General features: G+C 49.1%; 1 protein-coding gene across 3 annotated transcripts in view; it reads left to right on the plus strand.

The window, feature by feature from the left end:
• The first annotated feature begins 18,597 nt into the window (after positions 1 to 18,597).
• Positions 18,598 to 22,959, plus strand: part of SMAD7 (SMAD family member 7) — a 30,158-nt gene continuing 25,796 nt past the window's right edge. For all 3 annotated transcript variants that reach the window (XM_064140120.1, XM_064140121.1, XM_064140122.1), the window contains exons 1-4: positions 18,598 to 18,777; positions 18,907 to 19,115; positions 19,663 to 20,421; positions 21,158 to 21,211. In XM_064140120.1, the coding sequence (XP_063996190.1) occupies positions 19,899 to 20,421; positions 21,158 to 21,211 (577 nt within the window). In that variant the 5' untranslated portion in view covers positions 18,598 to 18,777; positions 18,907 to 19,115; positions 19,663 to 19,898. The remainder of the gene's footprint in view (positions 18,778 to 18,906; positions 19,116 to 19,662; positions 20,422 to 21,157; positions 21,212 to 22,959) is intronic.

Below are 22,959 nucleotides of genomic sequence, written 5' to 3' on the forward strand. Positions count from 1 at the left end.
TCTAATACAGCTGAGGACAGACCTTTCAGCAGGACAAGGGGTGATGGTTTGAAACTAAAAGAGATACTAGCTATTCCTCATGGAGAAGGTGGTCAGACCTTGGCTCAAGTTGCCCAGAGAAGACAAAAGATGCTCCATGTCTGGAACGATTCCAGGTCAGGTTGTTTGGGGACAACCTACTGTAGCTGCATATGTCCCTGCACACTGCAGAGGGGTGGGACTGATGACCTTTACAGGTCACAGAATGGTTTGGGCTGCAAGATCATGCAGTTCCAACCCCCCTGCCATGGGCAGGGTCACCTCCCACCAGCACAGGTTGCTTGAGGCCTCATCCAGCCTGGTCTGGAGAGGCCAGAGTGGAGAGAAGAAAGAAATGTTTGACCCTGAGGGTGGCGAGAGCCTGTGCCAGGTTGCCCAGAGAGGTGGTAGATGCCCCGTTCCTGGCAGCATTCCAGGTGAGGTTGTTTGAAGCTCTGAGCAACCTGCTCTAGTTGCAGACGACTCTGCTGACTGCAGGGGTATTGAACTGGATGAGCTTTAAAAATCCCTTCCAAGCCAAAATATTCTATGCAACAACAGCTGCTCTCAGCTGAGCAGCTCCATCAATTCTCCCTGAACACAAACTCTATAAGGAGAGGCTGAGGGAGCTGGAGTTGTTTAGCCTGGAGAAGAGGAGGCTCAGGGGTGACCTCATTGCTGTCTACAACTACCTGAAGGGAGGCTGTAGCCAGGTGGGGGGTGGCCTCTTCTTCCAGGCAACCAGCAATAGAACAAGGGGACACAGTCTCAAGTTGTGCCGGGGTAGGTCTAGGCTGGATGTTAGGAGGAAGTTCTTGCCAGAGAGAGTGATTGGCATTGGAATGGGCTGCCCAGGGAGGTGGTGGAGTCACCATCCCTGGAGGTGTTCAGGAAAAGCCTGGATGAGGCACTTGGTGCCATGGTCTAGTTGACTGGATAGGTCTGGGTGCTAGGTTGGACTGGATGATCTTGGAGGTCTCTTCCAACCTGGTTGATTCTATGATTCTACGATTCTGGGATGCAAGTTGTTGAGGTGCAAAGCAATGGTCCCCAAACCTCACCTCACTGATCTGCAATGCATCACTCACCTGTGCCTTTACCCTGGTGGTTTACCTGTACCACACATCCACTTGGGCATCTGCTGGTAGCAAGGGTGCCTCGCCCACTTTTGTGGAGAAGGGAGAAGCATTATCCTCTGGAGGAAAATGTCTCCTCTTAAAGAACTTCAAGGGATCCTAGACAACATTAGACCAAAAATTTAACTTTCCTCTGGCCAAATTTAGGTAATGTGAACAGGATCTTAAAAACAGCCTGGCCATTTAAGTACCAATAGTCACATTAATTATTTCAATCAATGCCAAGCAGTCTGTGGGTTAACCGAGCTTTTCTTAGCCAGCCTAGAGAGCAGAGATGAAGTGCCTTGGAAGATGGTGGAATAGAAGTATACAGAGTGCCCTCAGGGGTGCCCATAATGGCTTTGTATTTCTGTGCGTTGCAGCATTCCTTCAAATGCGTGTCATCTAATGACAGACTTTCTTCTCCTTGTTTGGGGGAAGGGAGAACAAAATTAGCTTTTTGTTAAACAATTTCCTCCCTCTTAGCTCTTTCTCATGCTGGTTTTCAGATAGATGCATGCCATAAACCACATGTGAGTCAAAAAATATGTGGTGCCTTTTGGGTAACTGTGCACCAGCTTTGAGCTGGGCACAGGGGAAACTCATGAAGTTCAGCAAGGGTAAGTGTAGAGTCCTGGACCTGGAGAACAGCCTCCTGCACCAGGACAGGTGAGGGACTGTGCTGATGGAAAGCAGCTTAGTGGAGAAGGACCTGAAAGTGCTGGTGGACAAGTTCACCATGAGCTAGCAATGTACTCTTCTAGCCAAGAAGTCCAATGGTCTCCCGGGATGCCTTCAGAAGAGTGTAGCCAGCAAGACAAGAAAGGCTCTACTGCCCCTCTACTCTGTCCTAGTGAGGCCACATCTGGAGGATCCTGTCCATTTTTGGGCTTCCCAGCTCAAGAGAGACAGGGAACTACTGGAGAGAGTTGAGTGGGGGCTACAAAGACACTGAGGGGCCAGGACCCTCTCCATGAGGAGGAAAAGCTGAGAGCCCTAGCATTGGTGAGCCTGGAAAAGAGCAGCCCCAGAGGGGATTTGATCAATATTCAGCAAGAGGTAAGGAGTGGGGGACAAAAGGATGGGGCCAGACTCTTGTCAGTGGTGCCCAGTGACAGGACAAGGAGCAACAGACACAAACTGGAACCCAGGAGGCTCCATCTTGAAGATGAGAAGAAACTTCTTCAATGTGAGGGTGCTGGAGCAGGCTGCCCAGAGAGGTTGTGGAGTCTCCTTCTCTGGAGAGATTCCAACCCCACCTGGCATTTGTCATGCTGGGCAAGCTGCTGTGGGTCACTCTGCTTTGCCAGGGGGGCTGGACTGGGTGATCTTCAGATGTCCTTTCCAAACTCTAGCATTCTGTCATCCTGTGAGTAGTAACAACTCAGCCAGGAACCCGGAGGTAAGCAAGGCCACAGCCTGGTAAACTGAGGCAGGGATGACTCATGAGTGAGTGGTGGCATCAGGTGAGGCCAGCTGAGCATGAAGGGCAATGGGAGGATATGGCAATGAGAAAAAACCCTCTCCACAGTTGTAGTGAGAACATTCCCACTCAGGACAGGTTCCTACAGGCAGCTGTGCCAAGGCTGACAAGGGACAGAGCAGGGAAAGCACTACGGGGTTGCAATTTTATTATGTGCTGAATAACAACAAATTTTATTGTTTTATTATTTATTTTGCCAAATAGTTCACACTCATGCAGCTTAAAGATGACCAGAAGCCATGGCATGGCCTATGTGTTTTCATCCCAGGGCTGCATCCCAGCTGGGGCTGTGCCTTGGAGTGTGAAGTGTTGCCAGCAACAACATGTACATGGAGAAGTAGCACTTGGAAGAGTTCAGATGTATGGAAAAAATTGTCCTTCCTTCTGAGCCTCTGTATTGTCTTGCATTCATGGCAAGTCAAAGCAATTAAGAGGACTTTCTGCATTATTTAATCTCATTTACTACTTTTTTTTTTTTCTTTTTCTTTTTCTTTTTTTTTTTTTTTTAAGTATGTTGCAAAATAGCTTAACTGATCCAAACTCACTGAACATTTGAATCGGTGCCAGGGTACTTTGCCTGCTGCTCTGCAAACTCTCCACTGTGAGATGGAGGAAGACTCAGGCTCACCTCTCGGCTCACCAGAGGTTATCGGGACAAAATGTCACAGAGCCACAGAATGGTAAGGGTCGGAAGGGACCTCTGAAGACCACTGAGCACAACCTCATGATATGATGCTTCTGGTTTGAATTGCAAACCTGACATCCTGCTGTCTTTCCTTCCTTCCTCAGTCTATACTTTTTGTGGAATTTATGGATTTAGTTATTGGAATGAGACATAAAAAGCTAAAATTTGCAAGTGGATATCTCTATATTTGCTTGTTGTGCATGTAAGGGGGAAAAATTACTTCATGATGAGAAATTTATTTACTCTGAGGGTGCTGGAGGGCCTGGAGCAGGCTACCCAGACAGGTTGTGCTGTCCTTCTCTGGAGAGATTCCAAACCCACCTGGCCATTGTGATGCTGGGCAAGCTGCATTGGATGCCCTTTGCTTTAGCAGGGGGGGTTGGGCTGGATGATCTGCAGAGGTCCCTTCCAACACATACCATTCTGTGATATATGGCTCAAATCTGGAATCAGGGTGGTGTAATTGGTCCCATCAGGAAAGCACATATTGTAATTATAGAATCATTGCAGAAGCATAAAATGGTTTAGGTTGGAAGGAACCTTTAAAGGTCACCTCGTCCAAACCCCCTGCAGTCAGCAGAGACATCTACAACTACAGCAGGTTGCTCAGAGTCCCAAACAACCTCACCTGCAATTCTGCTACCGACCACCACTCTGGGAAACCTGGGACAAGGTCTTACCACCCTGTGTAAGAGATGTCTTCACAGTCTAAATCTCCCTCATTTTGATCCTAACTGTCACCCCTTGTCTTGTCACAACAGGTCCTGCTCAAAAGATCATCCCCATCTTTCTTAGATGCTCCCTTGAATCACTGAAAGGCCATCAAAAGGTCTCCCTGGAGCCTTCTCTTTTCCAGGCTGAACAAGCCCAGCTCTCTCAGCCTGTCCTCACAGCAGAGCTCTTCCATCCCTCCCACAATATCACAAAACTACTTCCCTAAGCAGGACCTTGCAAGATGGGGAAGCCCTAAGAGCTCTAAAGTGCCACCGAAATCCTTCCGAGGTGAGGCTGCTCTTTAAAAGAGTCAAATGGTCTTGAGAAACCTGAGCTGCAGACTTCCTAGCACATCAACATCAACGAAGCTAGCAAGAGTCATAATAATAATATTTAGCAGGTAAGGACAATAGCTGGTGGGGCTGTGAATGGGATGGCTCTTGCAAACCTCTGTTTATGGTGCCAGTGATATCACCCAGTCTGGCAGGAGGTCTGCAGCTCAGATTTCTTAAGGCCCTTAGGAGGTGGTAATTGTCTCACTTTTGCTTTAAACACCGCGTTAATTACGTTTTTAAACAATGACTATAAATTCAGCCTTTAACTCTTTCTAAAGGGCACTTCTCTGTCTCTGTGATTTGGGAAGGTGGAAGGGTTGGAAGGCCTTGGGATGGGTCAGTTAAACACCATCCCTAGGACTATCAAATGAAAAACTAAGTAATTAAAAAAATTTTGCTCACTGTAATTGACACAAATTTAATCTCAAAGTTGTGTCTGTCTTTGAGCTTGAAGGCATGGTTAGCATGGGTTCCATTACAGTGCACTGTCTCTCTTCACTTCAAACTGTTTTTCTCCTCTAATCCATAAGTGGTTCAACTTTGTGCCATTAAATTATGCCAGAAAACCCCCCAAAAATCATAAAGCAAGAAAAAAAGAAAAAGAAAAAGAAAAGGAGAAAGAAAAAGGAAAAAGGAAAAAGGAAAAAGGAAAAAGGAAAAAGGAAAAAGGAAAAAGGAAAAGAAAAGAGAAAAAGAAAAAGAAAAAAGAAAAAGAAAAAGAAAAAAGGAAAAAGGAAAAAGAAAAAGAAAAAGAAAAAGAAAAAGAAAAAGAAAAAGAAAAAGAAAAAGAAAAAGAAAAAGAAAAAGAAAAAGAAAAAGAAAAAGAAAAAGAAAAAGAAAAAGAAAAAGAAAAAGAAAAAGAAAAAGAAAAAGAAAAAGAAAAAGAAAAAGAAAAAGAAAAAGAAAAAGAAAAAGAAAAAGAAAAAGAAAAAGAAAAAGAAAAAGAAAAAGAAAAAGAAAAAGAAAAAGAAAAAGAAAAAGAAAAAGAAAAAGAAAAAGAAAAAAGAAAGAGGGAGAAAAAGGAAAAAAAAGAAAAAGAAAGAGAAGGAGAAAAAGAGAAAGAAAAAGAGGGAGAAAAAGATTAAAAGGTGCCCTGTTAAATCCTTCTGATAAAGTTACTTTTATGTCTTTGAAGTAGCAAATAATAACCCAGGTGAGAAACGCTGGGCCGTGTTCTACTGTCCCTCAAAGCAGCAAGCAGCAGCCCACAGGTATCTCAGCTGGGGCAGCTGCTTTCACCATTCTCACAGAAGATGTAATTTTTCCTCTAAAACGAGCAGAACAAGTCCGGGCCTCCTTTGGCTTAATCATTGCTATCAGATGGCCTCCCTCCCTCCAGATGAAATGAATGTACAGGTTTGGGTAACTTCCTTTTGAAAAGCCAATCTCTAAATTACACTTTACCATTAATGCCTCCCCCCTCCCCCCCCCCCCCCCTTCAGTTTATGGAATTTGGATTGTGAAATCAGGGTAGTCAGTTCCTGCCCAATCCCATATTTCTTGTTTACCCGAAACTCTCTCATTTCAGGTTCACATTCCTCATCTTGCAGGCAGTGACTATCAGATGAGGGGTCCCAATTCCATTTCAGTGCCACTCTCCAGTTCTCAGGAGATTTCCAGTGCTTGGATATTTTAGAGAAAAGAATTCAATTCCAAGCAAGTTGTTTTCCCTGGAACTAAGCCATGTGAAAGAACATCATGAAAGTGTTTCTGCTGGGTTTAATATTTGTAAAAAGCCATTTAGGGGAAAAAAAAAAAAAATTCCCAACCCTACATTTAGACAAATGAGGCCTTTTCAATTATCTGTTTTAATACACTGGGCTCTACTAATTCACAAATTATTGGGTACGAAGGGCTATTCCTACTGTCTAGACTACCTGCCTGACTAACTCAGGGCAGAAAGGCTCCATACGGGTTTAAACCAGCTGGAGCTCATCTCCTGAATATCACCAAAATCTCTCTTCAATATTATTATTATTATTATTATTACTATTGACAGAGCATCCACCACAACCACTCTACCTGGATCATTACTGGTGGAAGATGACACTTCATTCCTCACTCATGCTCTGCTAGCTTCTGGCTCATCCTTGGTCTTTGAGGGAGAGTCAAGAAACCATTACCCAAACTTTTTTTTTCATTCCTGCAAGTATTTTATGAGTAAGTCATTGCAGACTTACAGATAAAAGATCATAGAATTAACCAGGTTGGAAAAGACCTCTAACATTATCTGGTCCAACCTACCACCTAGCCCTTCTAATTAAATAAACCATGGAACTAAGTGCTTCATCCTTAAACGCCTCCAGGGATGGTGACTCCACCACCTCCCCAGGCAGACCATTCTGATGCCAATCACTCTTTCTGTGAAGAACTTTCTCCTAACATCCAGCCTAAACCTGCCCTGGTGCAGCTTGAGACTGTGTCCTCTGATTCTGTCACTGGGTGCCTGGGAGAGGAGATCAACCCCCATCTGGCTACAACCTCCCTTCAGGTAGTTGTAGACAGCAATAAGATCTTCCCTGCTCCTTCTCTTCTCCAGACTGAAAGACCCCAGCTCCCCCAGCTGCTCCTCATAGGGCTGTGCTCCAGCCCTCTCACCAGCCTCATTGCCCTTCTCTGGACATGTCCAAGCACCTAAACATCTTAAACTGAGAGGCTCTGAGCTGGACACGGTACTCAAGGTGCAGCCTAACAAGCGGAGTACAGGGGCAGAATGGCTTCCCTGGTCCTGCTGGCCACACTTGTGGTGGAAGGTCCAAATTATGTCTGGAAGACATATCCATCACATGCCCTAAACACCTTCCCGAATATTCATCTTGCCCCCACTTTCTCGCTTCTTCTTCCCAAGTGGAAGAAGCGGGAAAGCAGACAAAAGCTTCGGCGCCCCTCAGTCTATCACAGACCCTACATTTGGCCTTGTTTTGCAGTTTGCTTTGTTTTGGGATAAACACAGGTCTCGATCCTAGGCCCGTGCATCCTCCTTACTTGGAGAAATGGCTCAGGACTGGTTCCAGGGGTGGCTCTGCCTGTTACTATCGGTCAAAGACGCTCGCCAAAACGCGTCAAAGCCTAGCGAGCTGCTTGCCGGCTGCCGCTGCTTTTGTTCTGGTCGCTACCTGTTTGCCTTGCCTGCCCCTGTGTGCCACGGCACTTGGCATCGCACGTAACCGGGGACTTGCCTGCGACCGGCAGCTCTGACCCTGCCCGATCGAGCACGAAGATAGGTACCGACCCAGCAACGACCGAGCAGCGAGTTTCGACCCTGGGGCTCGCCGTCCCGCCGCCCCAGCCCGCCCGCGGGCCGGCTCCTCGCTGTACGCAGCGCTCAGTCGGACTGCTCCAGCCCGCAAACCTGCACCCTGCCTTGCCCAGGCGGCTGCTGACCCCACGATGGCTTCCCGAGAGCCACGGCAGACTTCCCTCGTGTCCGTGGGCGCTCTCAGACGGCGTGCTCCATCGGGACTAGGCAAGCAGCAGAGCCCCGTCGCACCATGGCCACCTGAAGTCCACCACCCGCCTGCGACGGTATCTGTTACCCCTTTGTGCTTTTGGAGCGTCTTAAGCAGTGAGTAACCTACCTCACTCGAGCCTGTAGAAGTTCATGCCTAACCTTTCGGCGGCAGTCTGTGCTGCACGGCTCTCTGGTTAAAAACGTTTGCTAAAACCTTTTCCTCAACCACTCGACTGCGTAGATGCACTCTGCAAAAACAGTTTCACCAGCCGCGGAGCAGAGTCTGCATGCAAGGAAGTTTGGGGAAGTTTTCTTTGCATAATTAATAAGCTATTTAATAGTTTTTACTTCGGCCTCATCACAACTGACTCCTAACCCAGATTCAAATGCCCCCACCCCCCCTCCTCAACAACGCTCTTCCTGATAGAGGCCAGGGTGCCACACTGCTGGCTCACGTTCAGCCAGCTGTCTACCCCCAGGTCCCTCTCTGGCTGGCTGCTCTCCAGCCGCTCTGTAGCGCTGCATGGGGTTGTTGTGGCCAAAGTGCAGAACCTGGCACTTGGCCTTGCTAAATCTCATGGCATTGGACTGTGTCCATCTGTCCAGCCTGTCCAAGTCCCTCTGCAGAGCCCTCCTACCTTCCAACACATGCTCCCAACTTGTGTCATCTGCAAATAAACTCATGCTGGACTCAATCCCCTCATCCAGATCATCAGTGAAGATATTAAACAGGACTGGGCCCAGCACTGATCCCTGGGGCACACCACTAGTGACAGCTGCCAACTGGATGTGGCTCCATTCACCACCACTCTCCAGGTCTGGCCCTCCAGCCAGTTCTTAACCCAGCACGGAGTGCCTCTGTCCAAGCCAAGGGCTGCCAGCTTGGCCAGGAGTTTGCTATGGCAGACAGTGTCAAAGGCCTTGCTGAAGTCCAGGTAGACTACACCCACAGCCTTCCCCACATCCACCAGGTGGGTCACCTGGTCATAAAAAGAGGTCAGGTTGGCCAAGCAGGACCTGCCCCTCCTAAAACTGTGGTGACTGGGTCTGACTCCCTGGCCATCCTCTAGGTGCTGTGTGATTGCACTCAGGATGATCTGTTCCATACTCTTGCCTGGCACTGAGGTCAGGCTGACAGGTCTAAAATTTACTGGGTCCTTCTTCTGACCCTTCTTATGGATGAGTACCACACTGGCCAGCTTCCAGTCTTCAGGGACCTCTCAAGTGAGCCAGGACTGTTGACAAATGATGGAGAGTGGCTTGGCCGACTCATCTGCCAGCTCTCTCTCAGCACCCTAGGGTGGATCCCATCTGGCCCCATAGACTAGTAAGGATCCAAGAGGCTCAACAAGTCCCTAACTGCTTCCTCCTGGATTACAGGGGGGCTGTTCTGCTCTCTGACTCCACCTACCAGCTCAGGAGGCCAGCTGTCCTGATATTATGTGTCTGCAGCTGTCCTGTATTTCAGAGCATCAGTTAGTTACTTGGATGCACCAGAACTTAAAGGGTGCCTGTGAGAAAGATGGGGACAGACTTTTTATCAGGTCCTGCTGTGACGGGGCAAAGAGTGGTGGTTTCAAACTAAAAGAGTGTGAACTCAGACTGGAGAGAAGGAAGAGAGTGGTGAGACACTGGCCCAGGTTGCCCAGAGAAGGTGGTAGATGACAAACCCTAGAACCATTCCAAGATGGGATTCTGAGCAACCTCCTCTAATTGGTGATGTCCTTGCTTACTGAAAGGGGGTGTGTGTACATGGTGTTATTTAAATGTCCCTTCCAACCTAAACCATTCTATGATGTTCTTAGCGCCTTGGTAAGTACATCATAGGACAGTATCATAAAGAGAGCCCAAAATGTTATCACACAGATATGATAACATTAGGATTAGCATTGTGGTCCCATAGAAATGGAATCTGAAGAAGCATCCAAAAACTTGTGAGATGGAAGTGAGAATTTGTATAGCGTTTGAGAGCAAGAAATCAAAAGCATGTTCTCTAAAGCACCCTGTTGCACAGTGTGACTGCCACAGTCTATGTCAGGGATTTCTAAAGGGCTTTTCTGGTCACTTTTTTTTTTATGTCAACCCATATGAGGAACACTGAGCCTGAATAACCCACCACAAACACACTCATTTTCCTCTTACAGCTGATCCCAGTCTCTGACTGGACAGAATCCCCATTAACACCAGTGAGAAATTCTCCTTATAAAAGCCCACTGACTGGTATCTCACCACCTGTCAGGATGTGGATAATGTTAGAAGGAGAGAAAGCAGCTCCACAACACATCTGGCCAGGCCACTGCAATAAATACTGAAAGACGACACATAAATGATGTTAGGGTTATGACCTATCCCATGAAAAAGGAAGGAACTCCAAAATTACACCCCTACCTGCTAGCAATAGGAAATACAGAAGCTGGTCATTTTCCTCTTATTTTCCCTGCTATTCTCTCAACCCCTCTACAATTATTTCCTTCTGGTAAAAAAAAAAAAAAAAGAAAAAAAAGGAAAAAAAGAAAAAAGAAAAGGAAAAGAAAAGAAAAGAAAAGAAAAGAAAAGAAAAGAAAAGAAAAGAAAAGAAAAGAAAAGAAAAGAAAAGAAAAGAAAAGAAAAGAAAAGAAAAGAAAAGAAAAGAAAAGAAAAGAAAAGAAAAGAAAAGAAAAGAAAAGAAAAGAAAAGAAAAGAAAAGAAAAGAAAAGGGAAAAAAAAAAGAAAAGGGATTTCGGGTAATTCTGTTGGGTTTTAACAGAAGAATTGTGGGTTTGTCCTGTTGATAAAGCTGATCTGCACAGCAGTGCCACTTCAGGACCCTCTTTTTGGGCACATACCTGCTGCTGAAGGAGGACACATCCCTGGACTGACCGTGGCTGCCCAACTTTCAGGATCTGATAAATCCCCTCTGAAGCTCGATCCTTCCCACCAGAAATCAGGGATAAGCTCAATAATATTAGGACTCAAATGCTGCTTTTTCGAGCAGCATGGCCACCCCACCCTTCCCCAGTCCCCCTGGGTGCTAGATGTTGCAATATTGTGTGTCTAGGGGGCAGTGAATCCACACATGGGATGTGCCTTAGGGTCTACAGGCAAATTAAGACAACTGGTTGAAAGCAGAAAGTAGCTGTCTCCATTTCCCCTCTGGACTCCAGAGGTTCCAGGAGAAGGAATAATAAGATAACAGACACCCCTATTTCCTGTGTCATCCATCACAGAATCCCAGAAAGTTTGGGTTGGAACAGATCTCAAAGCTCATCCAGCTCAACCCCTCTGCAGGCAGCAGGGACATCATCAACTACAGCAGGTTGCTCAGAGCTGCAGACAACCTCGCCTGGAATGGTTCCAGAGATGAAGCATCTGCCACCTTTCTGGGCAACCTGAAGCTCCACAGTGTACACAGAGATGCCTAAGGAATTGGGTTGGCCTGTTGGAGAAAGATGCTGGTCTCTTCCTCAGCATAGTTATGTCCAAGCAAACATGATTTTCAGGCTTTCCTGTCTGTAAAGTCAAATATTCCACCTGCCTCTGACCCTCCCCTTTGCTCAACAGACCGCATCTCCCCTTCAACAGATGATGTCTCCTCTGTCTGGCCAGTGGCCAGTCACATTCTCCTGTGCTCCTAGGTCATTCTCCCTTCCCCAGACTGCCTGACCTAAATCCTTGGTGACATCTAGCAGGAGCTGGGAGGAACCTTGCCCCCACTGGTGACATGGCATGGCTTTCATGGGTTATTTGTGGGGGTCACAGTGTGGCACAGGCAAAGAATTGGCTTGACTGATTGAGTGACCACCAGAGATGCCACAAAGGACACATACCACTTCTCCTGTCCACCCTGGCTTGCAGCGTGGGTATGGGACATTCGATCTTCTTTTGCAGCAGGACTTGCTCTCCAAGAAGAAACCAAAGCTGTCTTCTATGTGGTCAAAGTCTCAGAGGGCAAAGCGGGTACATAAAGTCAGGCACGTGTGAGTGTTTTGATGAATCCACGTATTCCCATGACTGACGAGTCCCTCAAAGCCAGCAACAGCATCTGCCAAAGCTTCTGATGGGCCATGGACTTAAGTCATAAAATGACAGAATGTCAGTTAGGAAGGGACCTTAAGGATCACCTGCACCGACTTTTCTTGGCAAAGGCAAGGTCTAGACAAGATGGCCCAGCACCCTGTCCAGCTCAGTCTTGAAACTGTCTGATGCTGGGGGTTCCACCATTTCCCTGGGGAGACTATTCTGATGGACAGTTGATCTCACTGTGAATGTTTTTATTAACTCCTGTCCAGTCAGAATCTCCCCAGGAGCTGGATGGAGACAGGAGTGTTTCTCCCCATGCCTGATAAGCACAGGCAAGGGAGAGATATCAATACACCTTCTCTCTTTTTCCTCTTCTGTTCAGCCCACTTGCACTGAATCTCTTTCTAATAGATGCAACTTTGGAGTGGCTGATAGCACCCAAGAGCACCAGCAGTGAAATGATGATTTGTTAGCATGCTGTGATGGGTGAGGAGAGCAAGAGGCACACGAGGTCCGTGCCTCCTTGAGACCTACCATGCTGCACAGAGCAAGGCTGCTCAGGGAAGGCTTTTCTTTGAAGACTTGAAATCTTGTAGTTCGACTTTGCAATGTTTGGTGGAGTAGAAGGAGACCTCAGATCCAGCCGAAATGGCACTGTAACCCAGACTCTGAGCATCGCTTCAGAGTTCTAATCTAAAAGTAATGCTCAAAAATAGAAGCAGGGCCACAAGCAGAGCTGTTCCTAATGTGCTTGAAAGGATGGGAGAGTGCCAGGAGCCTGCTTCTGCCTTGCCTTCTGCCCGGCTTGTTCTCTCCTACCCCCTCTGACTGGCTTTTCACTGCTGTTAAAAAAAAAAAAAAAAAAAAAAAAAAAAAAGAAAAGGGAAGAAAAAAAAAGAGACAGACAGACAGACATACCCCCAAAAGAGCAAAGCGTGGTTGTTATTGACCCTCGCCTCCAAAGTGTCTGAAGAGGGATCAGCTCTGTTTGTTTGGACCCGGTAATGATGTCAGGAAAAGGGTTGTTTTTTTCCCAAGTCTGGTTTTATCCCCTTTGTTGAAAGCGCCTTTGGTGAGTCTCACACCCTGGTGCTGTTAGCAAAACAATTAGGTTAACAGTGCCCTGGCTCCAACTGTCTGTCAAAGGCTGAATTGCAATGCAAATGAACTCGGCTTTAGCTCTTCAAAGGCAGCTGGGTCCAGGGAAGGTCCTCAGAAACCCACGTCTAGGGACGAGGAGGGTGGGCTCGGTGGGATTTTATGTACAGGACCTCGTGTGTTTCGCCTGAGGGATGCAAGACGTTATACAGCTCTATAGTAAATTTACATTATCCAAAAGCAAGACGTTATCTACACCTCCTCGGCACTTAAAGGGGTCTAGAAGAGAGGCTGGGACAGACTTTTTCACAGGGCCTGTTGTGGCAGAACAAGGAGTGATGGTTTGAAATTAAAAGAGGGAGACGGAATGGACAGAAGGAAGGAACTGTTTACAGTGAAGGTGGTGCAACACCAGCACAGCTTGCACGGAGAGGTGGTGATGTCCCATCGCAGAAACACAACATGGTGGGGGTTGGAAGGGACCTCTGCAGATCACCCAGTCCACCCCCCTTAGTAAAGGAGGGGCACCCACAGCAGCTTGCCCAGGATCACAATGGCCAGGTGCGGTTGGAAGCTCTCCAGGGAAGGAGACTCCATAGCCTCTCTGAGCAGCCTGCTCCAGGCCTCCAACACCCTCACACCAAACAAGTTTCTCCTCCTGTTTAGATGGAACCTTCAGATGGGTTCCAGTTTGTGCCCACTGCCCCTTGCCCTGTCACTGGGCACCACTGAAAAGAGTCTGGCCCTGTCCTCTTGCCCCATACCCTTTATCTCTTACTGAGCACTGACAAGATCCTCTCTGGGGCTGCTCTTCTCCAGGCTCAACAGCCCCAGGTTCCTCAGCCTCCTCAGATGCTTCAGGTCCCCCATCTCTGACAACATTCCAAGTCAGGCTGCATGGGTCTCTGAGCAACCTGATTTAGCTGAATATGTCTGTGCTCACTGCAAGCTCTTTGGACTAGGTGACCTTTAAAGGTCCCTTCCAACCCAAACTACTCCGTAATTCTTTGATTCCAACAGATTTTAATTCATTGCCTTTGTTGACAAGCAACTCTAGTACATTTTGGGGCAGGTTTCTGCTCCAGGCTGACATTTACCTATCCATGAGCAATGCCATCCACAGGCATTGGACATCACATCATCTTTCAGAGCATTTCCCCGTCCAAGGTACCATGCTCATTTTAATCAGACTCATTATGCTTATTTCTATCATTTCCATATGGTCACATACATATGGTTGGTTTAAACGAGTCTGAAGAGTTAATTAGAAACCAACTCTTTATCAGTTATTTAACACTTCTGAAGTAGTTTTCAGCTGCAAAGATTGTAAAGATGGGCAAGTACTGCTGAATGGATGGGCAAACGGAGGTGCTAATGCCCAGGTCCCTACTCTTGAGAAAGGGATGATCACCCATGGCAGTGCCCAAAATTATGTAGTATTAACCCCTGGATCCCATAACTATTCTCCATCCCTTCACAGGGGATAGTTTTTGTCACTCTACTCATGACAATAAAGAAACTGTGGTCATCAAGTCATCAAAGAGGCAAGAGGAATCTCAAAGGCAATTAAAAAAAACCCAAACCCTAAAGACATCAATCTGCCTTCCAGCAGCCTGGAAGGCTTTTACAGTTTAAAAGGTACAATAACAGTACTAATGGGCATGTCCAGTGTGACTTCCACCAGCAGATACAGGAATGAGAAGGAACTTGTTTGCCTGGTTTTGTTTCCTTATCAATCTACCACATGCATCATGGTGGGAAAAGGACTGAGGTTCTCTAAGGAAACAGAGAAATCAGCTTTGGTGTATGTAAGGTCACTCTGGAGGCTGTTGAACAAGACGTTGAACTAAAAATGTTCTCAAATTTCCATTTTTTTCAGCATGCAGACATGAATGTTCTAAAAGCAATGGGAATTTCTGGTGAGAGCAGCCTAATGGCTGCACCTGGGCACTGCTCAGCTCACCCCAACTCTGAAACAGCCTCTGCTGCAGGGGACTGGGGATTTGGCCTGTGTGAACCTCATGAGGTTCAACAAGGCCAAGTGCAAGGTCCTGCATCTGGGTTGGAGTAATTTCTTTTACCAACACAAACTGGAGGATGCAGGGCTGGAAAGCAGCCTGGTGGAGAAGGGCTTGGTGCTGGTGAGTGCAGAGGTGGTCATAAGCCGGCACCAAGCCCTGCCAGCCCAGAACCAGTGCTGTCCTGGGCTGATCCCCAGCAGCGTGGGCAGCAGGGGCAGGGAGGGGATTCTGCCCCTCTGCTGTGCTCTGCTGAGACCCCTCCTGCAGTGCTGAGGACAGCTCTGGAGTCTTTAGCACAGCACACACAGGGACCTGTTGGAGCAGGGCCAGAGGAGGCCACAGCAATGCTGGCAGGGCTGGGAGGGCTCTGCTGGGAGGCCAGGCTGAGGGAGTTGGGCTTGTTCAGCCTGCAGAAGAGAAGGCTCCAGGGAGACCTTCTGGTGGCCTTGCAGGGCTTCAAGGGGCCTCTAAGAAAGCTGGGCACAGACTTTTTCTGAGGGCCTGTTTTGAGAGGCCAAGGGGTGATGGTTTGAAATTAAAAGAGGGAGATTGAGAGTGGAGAGCAGGAAGAAATGTTTGAGGCTGAGGGCGTTGAGAGCCTGTCCCAGGTTGCCCAGAGAGCTAGGGGATGTCCCATTACTGGCAGCATTTCAGATGAGGTTGTTTGGGGCTGTGAGCAACTTGCTCTACTTGCAGATGTCCCTGCTGAGTGCAGAGGGGGTTGGACTGGATGACTTTTAATGGTTTGTTCGAACCCAAACCACTCTGATTCTGTGATCAGCAGCTGCAGAATTTGGTAGGCCACTGAACAGGCAGCTTCAAACAGTGCTTAGATTGAGGAATCCATCCCCTTCCTTACAGTTTGGTTTCATAACAAACCTGCCTCATTTTTTTTCTTCAGCGCCTGGAATGTTCTTCCCCACCTCAATTTTATTGTGCTCTTTATCATAAAGCAGGTTTGAGGCCTAAGTGGGTAAAGTCTCATTAATATTTAATAAAGTTGCCCTAAAATCCACCCTGATTCTGACTTACTTAGATCAAGGATCAGTGAATATCACGAGTGATCCCAGGCCTGCTTGGAGTCACACATAGGTATTTGCAAGACTGGGGTCTAAAAAAATCCCTGCACCCCTGGACAAGGATATCTAGGACAGACAACCCCAGACATACCCTGTTTGCTTTGCCCCTCCTTGCATTTTATGGCTGGTGTCCTTTTACAGCTGGTTAAGAATTGGTTTAGAATCAAGTTTGCTTGTAAGAACCACAGAATCTTCTTGGTTGGAAAAGACCTTTAAGATCATCAAGTCCAACCATTCTGTAACTCTGCCAAGTCTGGTGCTAAACCATGTCCCTCAGCACCACATCTCTGCATTTTTTGATTTAGGAGCCTTGAATTCTGTTTTCAGTGCAGTGACTGACTTCTTGAGCAACTTCAACCATGGATATGGACTTGGGGATGACTTCTGCTCTGCAAAGCCTGGTCCTAGATGGTCCAGCTGGACTGTCATCTCCACTGGACCACAGCCAGGCTGTACCAGTCATGTAGCCTCCTGGTGGCCAGTCTCCCTGAGGCAGAATTGGAATGAGGGACCTGGCAAGTATCCCACAGGTGCCAGAAATTACAGTGCCCATAATGAGGAGAGTCATTGTGTGATGTGCTCACCAGTTCTGGTTCTCATGTTCTAAGAATTGGGGTGTATAGTTTTTCTACAATGTCCTGAAAACAGATTGAAGCCAGGTAGCAGTCGGTCTCCTCTCCCAAGTAACAAGTGATAGGACAAGAGGAACCAGCCTTGAGCTGTGCCAGGAGAGGTTTAAGTTGCCCATGAGGAACAATTTCTTCCCCAAAACATTTGGTGGAGTCCCCATCCCTGCTGGTATTTCAAAGCTGTGTTGCTGTGGTGCTGAGTGACATGGTTTAGTGGTGACCTGGTAGTGCTGGGCTAATGGTTGGACTTAATCATCTTAAAGGTCTCTTCCAGCCAAAATGATTCGGATTCTTTTCTGTTTACCCCTCATTGGGTGACAGATGGTGTAAAAGCACAAAGTGTTATTAGCATTATATTATTAATGGTATATTATTAGTATGATTAGCATTATTGCTTTCTGTGCTAGGCCCCAAACCATATATATGTATTTTTATTTTTTAAAAAAATATTATTATTTTTATGCCTGGACTTAGATTTGGATTAGGATTTAATGCTTTGATACTTTCAACGTACCTGAGTATTAAAAGATAAAAAGAAAGGGGAAAACATTAGAAAATGCAAAGTGCTTTTAATGATTACAAAATATTTTACAAAACACTTCAATATTTTCAAAATAAAGATGCACAAACCACAAAATCCTTCAGTATTTACAAAATAATAATACAAAACTCCCCAAAGTGAATAATATTTACTATTGTTTAATAAAACAAACCCGACAGCCTTTAACACTCCAGAGTTCCAAGGGCTCCCTCATGCTGTGCCTAAAGGGTGGTAGCGGCAGGGTGAGGTAAGGGTGGCCGACTCGACTGGCCGCTCCGTACCTGCATGGCATTGCGGGTAGAGACTAGACCCTCCGCACTCGCGGAGGTCTCCCCCGGGCTTCCCGTGCCTAGGATACGGAGGGGGCAGCAGTCCCGGTGGGGACCAGACCAACCTCTCCGCACCCGCGCAGCTTTCCCGGTGGGTTTGCCCGTCTCATCCCGTGTGCAGGAAGCAGCACTCCTGGTGAGGTCCAGCTTCTCCGCACCAGCGCAGCATTGCCGCTGGGTTTACCTGTCTCATCCCGTGTGCAGGGAGCAGCACTCCTGGTGGGGACAAGTTTCTCTGCACCCGCGTAACACCCCTGATGAGTATCCCCCTTTTCCTGTGCCGGGAGTATGGAGGGGACAGCACTCCCCTCCATGTGCCTCCGCACCCGCGGAGAACTAGAGGTAGCGTGCCCCCTCTTCCCGTGCTAGGGGTGCGTAGAGGACAGCACTGCTGGTGGGGACAAGTCGCTCCGCACCCGCCCAACATCCCGAATGGGTATTCCCTTTTGTCCCGTGCCAGGAGTACGGAGGCGTAAGCACTACTGGTGGGGACCTGCCTCTCCGCACCCGCTTATCACCCGCGATCGGTACCCCACTCTTGCCGTGCCAGAGGTGTACAGGGGGCAGCACTCCTAGCGGATAGCAGTTGCTCCGTACCCATACAGCACCTCCGATGAGTAGCCGCCCTTCCTTTTTTCCCCGCGTCGGGGGTACGGAGCGGGCAGCGCTCCCGGGGGGGAAGGAAGAACACCCACAACCTTTCAGCAACCCGAGCCGCCGCTTGCGCAAGGCTGTTCGAGATAAATGTTAGATATATAAATATATATATTTCACATATATATATATGTGTATGTATGTATTTATATTTTTTTCCCGGAGCGACACAGTGTCTAGACATCCACGTGACAGGGCCAGGGCCGCGCCGCTGCGCACTGTGAGCCGCCGCCGCCGCCGCCACCGGGGCGCGGAAGAGGGAGGGAATAGTAGCGGGCGGGTGGTAGGGGGGGGTGTAGGTGGAACGGGGCGGGAGGCGGGTGCGGCCGAGCGCGTAAGCACCGCGCTTGGGGCTGGGGCCGGCTCCGCTTTCCGCAGCAAAAGGAAAGAAGGAGGTGCTGGTTGCGGGACTCGTTGCAGCGAGAGGAGGGAAGGAGAGGAGGGAGGAAGAGGGGGAGGAAAGAAAAAAAAAAGAAAAAAAAAAATCAACCCCAAACAACCAACCCAAGGAAGGAGGAGGAGGAGGAGGAGGGGAAGGAAGGAGGAGGAAAGGGGGAAAAAAAGGCTCAGAGGCAAAGGCGCCGGCAGCACGGAGAGGGTCGGCGGCGGGCAGCCCCCGCGCCAATGTAAGCACTGGGCTGGTGGCGGAGCGGGGGGTGGGCAGCGCGGTTTGTCCTCACGAACCTCTTCGGGCAAGGAAACGGGGAACGCAGACCCACTCTCCCCCCCCCCCCCCCTTTCTTTTCTTTTCGTAGAAGCCTGATTAGGACTCGGCGTGTGTGGATTAAAACCTTTGGGAAGAAGGAGGGAAGGAAAAAAAAAACCCAAACCGACCTGAACAACCCCGAACCCCCGCATCAGGACGGTCCTCGGCTTTTGAAAAAGGGATACAACACTTCTGGATGCGCCTGGGCTCTTCTATTGTGACAGATGCTGAAACCCATTCCGACGGCCGAATCATAGGGTTGGTGTTTTGGGGGCTTTTAATATCTTTCCCCGCCCCGCCCGCCCCTCGAAATATTTTTTTTTTTTAAAGTTTTAAATAATTTTGCATATTTTATTTTCATCTTTCCATTCTGCCCTGTGTTGCATCAAACCCGGCTCTCCACCCCCCGCGCCCCCCCTCACACACACACACATACATACACACGCAGATTTCCCCCCCCGCCTCAGCTCACTCCCTCTCTCCCCAGCACCGGGCGGGTTTGATGGGAGCAGCGGCCCCCGAGAGGCCGAGGATCCCCCGCGGCGGCTTCGGCCGCGCTCCGCAGCCGCGTAGGGCGGCGCGGCGCCGGCAAGCCCAGCCCGCCTCTCCCACCGCCATGCACCGCAGAGTCTAAACGGGGATTTTTATTCGACTCTTTTTGCTTTTTTGGGCAAAACCAGAACCGAGCAGCGACTGCTCCCCTCTTTTCTTCCTTTCCCCCCCCCCCCCCCCCTTTTTTTTTTTTTTTAACTCATTTTTTCCCCTCAATTATTGTTTTTAATTTTTGTTATTGTATTTTTGGCAGCGGGCACAGGCGCGGGCCGGCGCAGCCCCCCGCGGGAGGCAGCGGGACCCGCGGCCCCAGCGCGGAGACTGGCGCATGCCACAGCCCGCCTCGGCCCCGCCGCCGCCGCCTTCCCCCCGCCGCCCGCCGCCTGCCGCTGCCCGCCGCTGCCGCCGCCGCGTCTCGGCTCCCGGCCCCTTCATGCGCGGCGGACGACATGCCCGTTTTGTAGCCGGGAGCCCCTCCTCTCGTCCCGCATGTTCAGGACCAAACGCTCGGTGCTCGTTCGGCGGCTTTGGCGGAGCCGTGCGCCCGGCGGCGAGGAAGAGGAGGAGGAGGCGGCGGCGGGAGGGGGTGAACCCGGAGCGGCGGCGGCGGCGGCCGAGGCCCGGGCGCATGTTTGCGGCGGGGGACGTGGGTGCTGCCCCGGTAAAACGGGCCGCGGTGGCCGGGCTTCCGCGGGCGCGGAGGCGGAACTGAAGGCGCTCACCCACGCTGTGCTGAAGCGGTTGAAGGAGCGGCAGCTGGAGGGCTTGCTGCACGCCGTGGAGTCCCGCGGCGGGGCTCGGACCCCCTGCCTGCTGCTACCCGCCAAGGCCGACTCCCGCTTGGGTCAACACTGGTACCCGTTGCCGGTGTTGCTGTGCAAGGTATTCCGCTGGCCCGATCTCCGCCACTGCTCCGAAGTGAAGCGGTTATGTTGCTGTGAATCCTACGGCAAGGCTCACCCCGAGCTGGTCTGCTGCAACCCGCACCACCTCAGCCGGCTCTGCGAGCTCGGTACGGCTCGGAGGGACCGGGGAGACACGGGGTCCGGGGGGAAACAGGGATCCGGGGAGGCGCGACGGGGATGGTGGAAGTGGGGATGGGATGGTGGGGTTGAGGATGATTGATCTGGGGATGGTAGGGATGAGGATGGTGGGGATGTGAGGATATTGAGGTGGGGAAGGTGAAGATGGGGATAGTGCATGTGGGGTTGAGGATGCAGACCCGCTAGGCGCCCTAGCCACTGAATAATTTTTTTCTCTGAAGAGGTAAAAAAATTTCTAAAATCTTAAACTTATAATCGGGGTGGGTTTTGTGGTGTTTTGCCTTTTTTTTTTTTTTTTAATGGAGGGAAGGGGAATGAAAGACACCCCCCCCCAAGCCCCCAGGGCCCCCCGGCGCTGCCTCCTCGCCATCCTTTCTCGGTGCCGGGGGATTAGGGGCCGCCTGGCGCGGCCGGTCGGTCCCGGCGCTGCCGCGGCTCCGTCGAGCCAAGGAGGCCCCGATCAGACAGCCCGAGCGGCAGATAGCAGGGAGACTGGCGCCAGACGGCCCCTTTTGTTTATCTGACAGCTAAATATCAAGGCAATCACCGCCTCGCTGCCCTGCCTCCAACCCCCAGAGCTAAGACAAACAGTTTGCTAAAAGAATGCCACTGTTATCATAAGTTCCTATCTTTTTTCTTTCTCTTTTTTTTTTTTTCCTTTCTCATGGCTTTGCCTTCATTTTCCCTCTACTTTTCTAATTCCAGAGTCTCCCCCTCCACCCTACTCCAGATATCCGATGGATTTTCTCAAACCAACTGGTAAGTGGACTTCTTTTATCTGCAGTTTGCTTGGGAAAAGATGGGGAAAAAAAAAGGGGAGGGGGAGAACAGCCCCTTTTCCCCAAGGGAATCATCTGCTGTCGTGTACTTGGCTTTTGTGGAAGAATTAACATCTTGATTTATCGAAGCCAGCCCTCTACACAAAGTGAAAACTCTGGCAAGAAAACTTTAGGAGGGATCTTGGTGCACCACAGGTCTCCCCTCCCTGCTCAGAAAGCCAGGAAAATTATGGTTAAAAATGGCACCGCTGCCTCCCGCACCCCTGGGTGAATTCAGTTGGGATTTAAACTGGGATTCAGCACAGCTCGGGGGTACCATCACCCTGATAAGCTGGGGCATCCTGAGGAGCCTTGAGAAATTGAGCAGGTAGAAATTTTCCTGGCTTTCAGAAGAGCCTGGTCAGGTTGGCTAAAAAGGGAAAAAAATGAGGAAAAGGGGTTGGAAAGTTATTTTTTGATTCCTTTCATGTTTTTTTTTAGAGCTGCTTTGCTTGACTGTTGCTTGTAATTGAATGTCAGGGTGCCAGGGGAGAAGCCCATTTGAGGCTGGCACCAGGTCTTCTGCGGTTGTCTGCATAAACTTTAAGTTGGCAGCAAGCTCGCCGGGTGCAAGATAAATTGGGCTGGAAGGAGGAGGAGAGGTGGGGAGGATCGGAAAGTCGGGGGGTTACTTCATGAGGGAGTTCCTGGGTCTCCGAGGATTAGTGGATCCTGGAGTGTTGGCTGAAGTGCAGTGGTCTCTGTGGTCTGTGTGGTTATAGTGGTTCGTGGTGGTCTCTGTGGTTTTGTCCCCCGGTCACAGCACGAAGGAGGGGCATGGTGGTGCTGGGAGACAAAGATAAATGTATTTTTCAAGACTAATATTACATCTTTTGGTGTTAGCTTGTTGGTTTCTGATTTTTTTGTGGGTGTTTTGCTTTGGTTGGTTGTGTTTCGTGTTTTGTTGGTGGTTGGTTTTTTTTGGTTTTTTTTTTTTTTGTTTGTTTGTTTGGTTTTGGTTTTGGTTTTTTTTTAACAAAAGAGCAATTTCTATAAAATTGTTGCTCTTCGCTTTCTCGGAGAACTGAAACCCCAAAGCTGAGTTTGTTGCAGACCTACGGAGCATTGCTGTAGGGTCACATCCTGGCCACTACTCATTCCTACTCAAGAAACCAGCCCTCAGAAGCTGGAGTGGATTTTTTTGTCCTCTGCCTTGTGGAAATCAGCAAAGCTGTTTATCAGACAGCTGGGTTGCAAAGCATGTAATATTGTGCCTCAGTGTGGAAAAACAGGACATTAAGGCTTATGAATGAGAGAGGGATATTAGGACCAGGCTCAGCATCCCGAGCATGTGATGGTCTGCAGAAGAGTAGTACTATCGGAGGCCGAGGGTGAGATTGACATCGGTTTACATGCGCTGTCCCTGATGGGGAATGCTCCCCTAAAAGTTTCTGTCTGTGCTTTTGTTGCTTTTTATCCTACCCAATGATCATGGAATCGTTTTGTTTGGAAAACGCCTCCAAGATCATTGAGTCCAACCATTAGCTAACTCTACAGTGATCTACCCGAGGTGGGATGCAAAGGGGTTTGTTTGGAGGTGCAGGAGACAAGGCTTAAAGCTCTGCCTTGGGTATTCCTGTAGGGATGTCAGGCTCAATCTCGTTGCAGAGGGTTCAGACAACCAACGCGCCTCTGCCAGGACCTCATTTTCAGTTAGCCCAGTGATATATTTATTCATTAGCAAGTGTT

This window comes from Pogoniulus pusillus, chromosome Z (genome assembly GCF_015220805.1).
Source record: "Pogoniulus pusillus isolate bPogPus1 chromosome Z, bPogPus1.pri, whole genome shotgun sequence".
NCBI classification, from domain to species: domain Eukaryota; kingdom Metazoa; phylum Chordata; class Aves; order Piciformes; family Lybiidae; genus Pogoniulus; species Pogoniulus pusillus.